We start from the raw sequence: 6,790 nt of genomic DNA, 5'->3' as shown, positions 1-6,790 counted from the left end.
GCCACCCCTGCCGCTCGCTGTGCCTGTCAGGGCTCAGGGGAACGAACAATGGTTCTAACACAAATTTTGATGCATTTTAATGGCAGAGGAAAGACTTTGCAGCTCACAGCCTGTGTTTTCAACACAAGAGGCAAGAGGGAAATCTCTTATCCCATTTCCAATCTCTTTGCGCCATAAAAAAAAGAGCTGAATGGCATCAAATGCCTGGGATTTTCAAAGTTTCTTGCAAACGAGCATTGCCCAATTTTGCTGTGTTATTTTTTAGGGTTAGGTGCAGACCTGTAGGTGCCTCTTCAAAGCTGATTATTGTGATTTAAGTACTCAGCAACAGACAGCCAGTGGAGCGATGTCCCACCCTGGCTTCGCTGACATCAGCCAGAGTTCCGCCATCTATTACCTGATGCAGATGCCCGTGCCGTTGCAGCGCTAATGTGGAGGTGGAATTAAAGTCTTCCCAACTTCTGAGCCAGAAACTGGGGAAAAAATAAATCCTTTCTCCTCACTTAAACTCCTTGGATAATTCACTTGAGACCTACGTGTGTGAATCGTTAGGACAACCCCAGATCGGGATACTAAGAAATCACCTTCACAGGATCCCAAAGACCCATTTATTAGCCGTCCAGACAGAACTGCTTGAGGGGTGGTGACAGAAAACAGCCAAAACACCAGTGCTTTCGTTCTGACACCTTCACTTGCACCCAGTGACAAGGTGGCATTAACAACACCCCCTCACCTACCTTCGCAAGGTGCTACAAGGAAGTTTGCACAGTGCTTGCTGCGCAGTAGTGTTACGGAAAGTCTGATGACTCCCATTTTCTCCAGGGTTTGCTAGAACAGAAAACCTAGCCCAGAAAAGTCTGTCTAGCATTCTGAAAGAGAAACAACAACAACAGTTTTATTTATATATTTAATTTTTAATTAAAAAATAAAGGTTATCTTAATACATCTCTTGCAGCCTTTGGGCAAAATGTACCCTTAACAAGACTTTATGAAACATGATGCACATCTATTCTTGGCACACATCTTAAACAAACGCGAACTTTCTGCAGCAACTTCTTAAATCCATCATTCTCCCAAAACCCTGAAAACATTTAAATGTTCTTTAAAAAACCCTACAAAAATTAGAAGTGGGCCCAAAGCAAAAATCCCAGATCCAAGCATCCCAAAGCTTTTGGAGCAGACTCAAATCCAAACCCTTATCTCATTCGAATTTATCCTGGATCACTGCAAATTCACAGACACGGCACCCAAACAACCAAGAGAGATGAAATCTGAACGCTGACCCGGGTATGAATCTTGCTTCGGAAGCTTTGATCTTTACATGGGGCCAAAGCAAACCTATGGGTCTGAACTCCTTAAAATTGTTTAAATTGGGCCCATCCCTAACAGAAATAAGTGCTGGTTACATGATGAAATGGTGCTATCGGAGCTCCCCATTTCTTAGCTGTCCCTGGTCTGAGACCAGGCCAAGTACTCCGTCCATGTGCACTACTTTAAAAGGCAAGGATCAAGTCAAGCGAACACACTGAACCCTCCAACACAGTCATATCACTACACATTTGCCCCCCGCAGCGGGAAAGGAGCCCTGGCCTTCTCCTCCACTTGCCAGGAGCTGTCTCAGGTTTCCAGACGCAGTTTTTCTCTGGAAACTCTCCGTCGCTCTCTGTGGGAAGGCCCACGCACACCGCCGAGGGACGGGTCGTCGCCACTCACACGGGACGTTTTTGTTCCACCATGGCCCACAATGGCTGAATCCCAAAGGCACAAAGTGACCAATCTTTAGACTTATACACAAGGTCTACATATATATATATATATTTATATATATATGTACACACACACAATTACATACATATTTAAATATATATATATACATATATATATTTGGTTTTGGTTTTTCTCTTTTCTCTTTTTTTGCTTTCCTTTTTCCCCCCTTTCTCTCCTTTTTAACTTAATGGTGTAGTCTCCTCTGAGGAGGGCTCTGGTATATGTTCTGGAGACTTCTCTGTCTCCAAAGAGACTTCCGGCTTCTCCTCTGTCAGTTTAATCTCCTCAGGGGCTTGAGATCCCCCCAGCTCCTGACTCTGCGCCTGGCTGTTCATTTTCTCTTCCGCTTCAATCTCCTCCGAGGTGGGAATGGAGTTTTTCTTTGGACGGCCTTTGGGCTTCGTTGGAGCTTCCTGTCCACCCTTCAGCACCTGGAGCAAAGAGATGAACTGTCAGGATCAATCTGAACTCTGCTGCTGTGAGACATCCTTTAGAGAAGGATGAGGGTTGGCTTTGACCTCAACATTAATCCATTACTTGGTCACCATTTCAGCCTCACAGAAATGTCCTGCATCCATGGAGTGAGTTCAGCCATCTTCTCACGTCAGTAAAACGGAATGCAAACTTTGCCAGCAAGGACACCCAGAACTCTGGAGGTCTCTAAGTCAGTTCCTACAGAAGGCCAAACACTACCTAGGCACACAGTCCTCAACACTACAGACAGGAGATTTTACGCAGAATTCAGGTCTTTTCCTGAGTATTTGTTTTATTCACAGCCCAAGTAAGAACAGTCATAAACCCTAGCCAGGATTTCCTCTGACTGCCTTTCCTCCATCCTCTTTGCTTTCTGAAATAGCCTTTTTATTTGTTTGTTTGTAACATCTGTATTAAAATGCATGAGATCTCTCTCCTCTGAGCAAAAGGTGGGAGTCAGCAAGACAGGTCTGTTCTTATGTTTAATTTCCTCTCCCTTCACACCATCACTGCAGCAACGAGCTACTTCCAACCAAAGATCTGTACCCAAGCTAATCTCAGACTTGTTTTAAGTGGCAGTAACTTCTGCAGCTGTCACATACATTCAAAGATACAGTCTAGAACTGCATCTCCTCTCCCACATCAGAATACATAAACATCTCCACTGGAGAATGTCACAGCATCATGCTTCCCACCAAGATTTATTGGACAGTTGTTCTTTCTAAGAGCATTTTAACTGGAAAAGGGCCATGAAGCCGAGAATAAGTGAAAGAGGTGAAAGGATGATATGAAAAGCAAGAATTAATGATATTAGCTATCAAAACTGCGTTGGTTTCCATGGAGCAATACAATCTTTTTGGTCTATACACATATCCAATCCCCCAAGTATTAAGATCAGAGGAATGCCAAAAATGCAGAGGGAGATATTTCAGTTCTTCCCTCTGTTCCTTTCTCATTTCTCATGTCCCTTTGCTTTGTGTTCTTCCTACTGCCTATGGTCCCCTTGAGCCCACCACATCTGCTGCAATATCAACATTTTTTAAAAAGAGCATGTCTCTAAGAAAAGTGATCAAAAATAATACAAAATTTGGTATAAATAGACACAGGTCATTGACACTATGCTCAGCTTCCAAATCTGTTCTTTTGAAATCCATTTTTAAGGACCATGGTAACGAACCACTTACCATTTTCTTCCACTTCATCCTACGGTTCTGGTACCATGTCTTCACCTGGAGCTGAGTCAGCCCCAACGACTGGGCTAAGTCAAGCCTGGGAGACAAAACAGACACTGAAATGAGTTGACAGGGGACAAGAAGAGCTCAGATGCCAGGTGCAGCCAATCCAGCACTGTAAGAGCATACAACAGTGGGACTGCCAGAAAGATGGCTTTTTGTCTCTCTAATCTGCGGGTTTGAGACAAGGTCAGACCAAAGCGGTAAATATCGTGAATTCAGGATGTGAAGATAGATGCTTTCATGGAAGAAGCAAGAATCTGTAGGTGTTTGCAGGCTATCTGTTCTCTTTTCTCCTCTGTGACTGCTGGATGAGCCAGCAAACCTAGAAGTTGCAGAAGTCTGCCTGTCCTCTCTGAAACACAAGCCCGCTGTGCTCCAACTGCTGACGCTCCACGGTTGTATATGGAGTGGAGAGCTACGGGTACACCGCATCCCTGAAAAACAGGTCTGTGGTGTCCGAAGCAAACACGTAAGAACCAAGACACCCAGCACCAGTCTGGCTTTGAAAGGGCTGCTCTTTGTACCATATTTCTTCTTCGCAACCTATATAATGGGGTTAATAATACTTTCTCATTTCTCACGGAGTGGTAGTACATCTAAATCTACTAATTTCTTATGCATTCTGCTATTATAGGCAATTTAGGCTTATAAATGAATTTATTATTTGCATGTTTAGCTTAAGGGTATATGTGGCAGACAGCCCATAATCCCGATTCATCCTCCACAAATCTCCAACCTATGCAAGTTCATCTGAAACCATTCATTATTTCTATCTTAAAACCCAGGATGTGAAGCAAATGCAGCTCAGAGTAACTCTTTATCCTTCCCCACAGGTGATAGCACCGTGCGTCTGGCAGTTTTGTAATGGAGTTGCACAATGGATGGAGTTGGAAATCCTCAAAAACGCTGGGTAAGTGCCCCACGGAGTCACGCAAGTCCTGCAGGCAGGACAGCTCAAACTCAGAGTCACATTCCAAGGTGTTCTGGATTGTGTGAACTTTTTTGGCAAATATTTCCCTGCCTTTGGATGGGGGAAACACATTTGCCAAGGCCGAGTTTTTCATAATAAAACTTTTGTTTCAGCTGGGCTCCTAGGGCAATCAGACTCACTCTTAGATTTACAAACACCTACATACCCCGCACCAGCTCTCTGTGCTCAAAGTCACAGATTCATGCTTCCCCCCCAACTTTGGATTCACACTAGACCTACAGGCTTGGTTTGCCTGCTCCCTACTACACAACCCCACTGATTTAAAGATACCATTACTGTTATCTGACAAGCAGAATCTAGCAGAGGCATTATCCTGTCACACTGCACTCCCTTACTATAATAAACCCGGTGCTTCAGTTGCCCTCCCAGCCGTACAATCTTGCGTCCAGGGCAGAAGCTGCAGGAGTGAACCCAGATCACAAGCCACTGCTTTGCCATCATGTTTCCAGCCATAAGTTGACAGAGAGAAACACTCCTTGACTAACTCTTCTCACCTTAGTGCACATGTCTTTTCACACTTTGATTCCCTCCAACCAGTTACCACCTCTTGCCACACACGTTAGCGTAACCAGCATTGCCTAGAAACCCGAGGAAACAAACAGAGGGGAAGTGGTACACCGACAGGAATTGCTCATCAGCCTCAAACATGTACAAAGCCAAGGAACGAACAGTCATACAATAAAATTAATTAACAGCCTCAAGTGCTTCATCAACAATGTTAACCATCTGGATGTGAGAAGCTGTGAGGAGTCAGTTCAGGCGCATTAGGAACTCTGAAACTGTACGAGACAGCCCGGCCATGCCCATCAAATTTGGTCCAGCTGCGAAGCTTGGCTGGTGACAGGCAGTACGAGCAGCGAATGCTGATCTTCAAAACCAATTTAAATACTGGGAGGCTGCCATCTGTGGAGTTCAAGGTCTGGTGTACCTTTCAAACCCTCTCTAGGTTTGCAAACTTCACAAGAATTCGACAGGTCTTTTTCCTGTAGTTTAAACTTGCAGAGTAGGATTCAAAGCCTTTAAAAAGGCAAAAGCCTCCCCATAGTTTGGTTTGGCCATTTGGTACCAAGCAGTCCCTAAGAACTTGCCTTTTCCTTCGCAAAGACAAAGCATTTGCTTGTGCCTTCACAAGGGCAAGGCAGCCTTCAACTCTGAGCAACCCTGGTCTGTTTTCCAAACTGATGGACAGGCCACAACCTTCTCACTGAACTGCTATCGAGTTTGCTAGATGAAAACTAGTTCACCATCCAGCTGAAGCTACAGCCAACCTCTCAGCTGCCATGGAGACACAGCCATCCATCACCAGATCCTGGGAGGAGACAGGCTCCACCTTTTTTCAAGTGTGCAGAAAGGCAGAGAGCCTTCTGCTCTGTACCTTGCCTGTCTCTGAGCCTGGATGCCTGCTAGCACGCACATATATCAGCATGTGGCACTTCCATTGATATAATCTCTTCGTGTCACCTTTGATCCCAGGAAAAGTTAGCCTTGAAATTGAATCTGGTCATCTGCCCGTGTCCTTGGCCAACGGCAGAGGCATCTCTGTGGAGCCAGAAGGCAGCACGCTACAGCCAGGGAGCGATGGCAGCGCAGGGCTAGAGCAGCCCTTTGGCTCATTCCCTTTCCTTTTGTAAGAGACTGACCTACCTGTCAGGGGTAGAGAGATACTTCTGCTTCTGAAATTTCTTCTCCAAGCCCATCAGCTGGAGCTCTGTGAAGATGGTCCTACTCCGGCGTGGCTTTTTTAACCGAGGCGCGGGCTGCTCTGCCTCCGACTCGCTGCTGGCATGGGTCTCGCTGGCAGGCGTCTCCGAGCTCACAGTCCCCGAGGAGGCCTGGGCTGGCAGCACACGGGAGCTGGTGGCAGCTGGGACGAGGTGAGGGACCACGGAGGGCTGCCTGGTGATGACGGAGATCAGAGGATACGCCCTCAGAGAAGGAGGCCCTGGCAGGGAAGGAAGCAGAGGTGGATAAAGGCCAGTTCAGTGGCAATATGGTGAAGTGATGGGAGTACTGGAGAGAGCAGGGAGAGAAATACCTTTCCTGGCTCTGCCACTCAGTTGTTAAATGACCACAAGCAAGTCATTTCCCCTCTCTGGACCTGTTCCTTCTCCCATATTGCATGTGTCCAGCTTTCTTTGGGCTGGGAGCCTTGATGGGCATTTCCCTAGCACAGGGAAAGGAGGGCCTGCATTTCCAATGCCCTTTTTTTTTTTTTTTTTTTTTTTTTCAGCAGTTCTGCTCCAATCCTTTCAGGTCAGGGCCAGTCTGGGATGACAAATCTAAATGTTCCCAGACACTAGAGGAAGTTCTGATTCACATCAGA

General features: G+C 45.9%; 1 protein-coding gene across 1 annotated transcript; it reads right to left on the bottom strand.

Moving 5' to 3' along the window:
• Nucleotides 1–1,925: 1,925 nt before the first annotated feature.
• On the bottom strand, nucleotides 1,926–6,413 carry BARX2 (BARX homeobox 2; the record flags this gene model as incomplete). The annotated part of the gene is made up of 3 exons (XM_026863570.1): nucleotides 1,926–2,198; nucleotides 3,426–3,510; nucleotides 6,112–6,413. Coding segments are annotated over 3 exons (639 nt in total), but the record flags the coding sequence as incomplete, so codon positions are not given.
• Nucleotides 6,414–6,790: the final 377 nt, after the last annotated feature.

Source organism: Athene cunicularia (assembly GCF_003259725.1).
Source record: "Athene cunicularia isolate RWA chromosome 24 unlocalized genomic scaffold, athCun1 chr24_part1, whole genome shotgun sequence".
In the NCBI taxonomy this organism is placed as follows: domain Eukaryota; kingdom Metazoa; phylum Chordata; class Aves; order Strigiformes; family Strigidae; genus Athene; species Athene cunicularia.
This window is presented reverse-complemented; position numbering and strand designations above follow the sequence as displayed.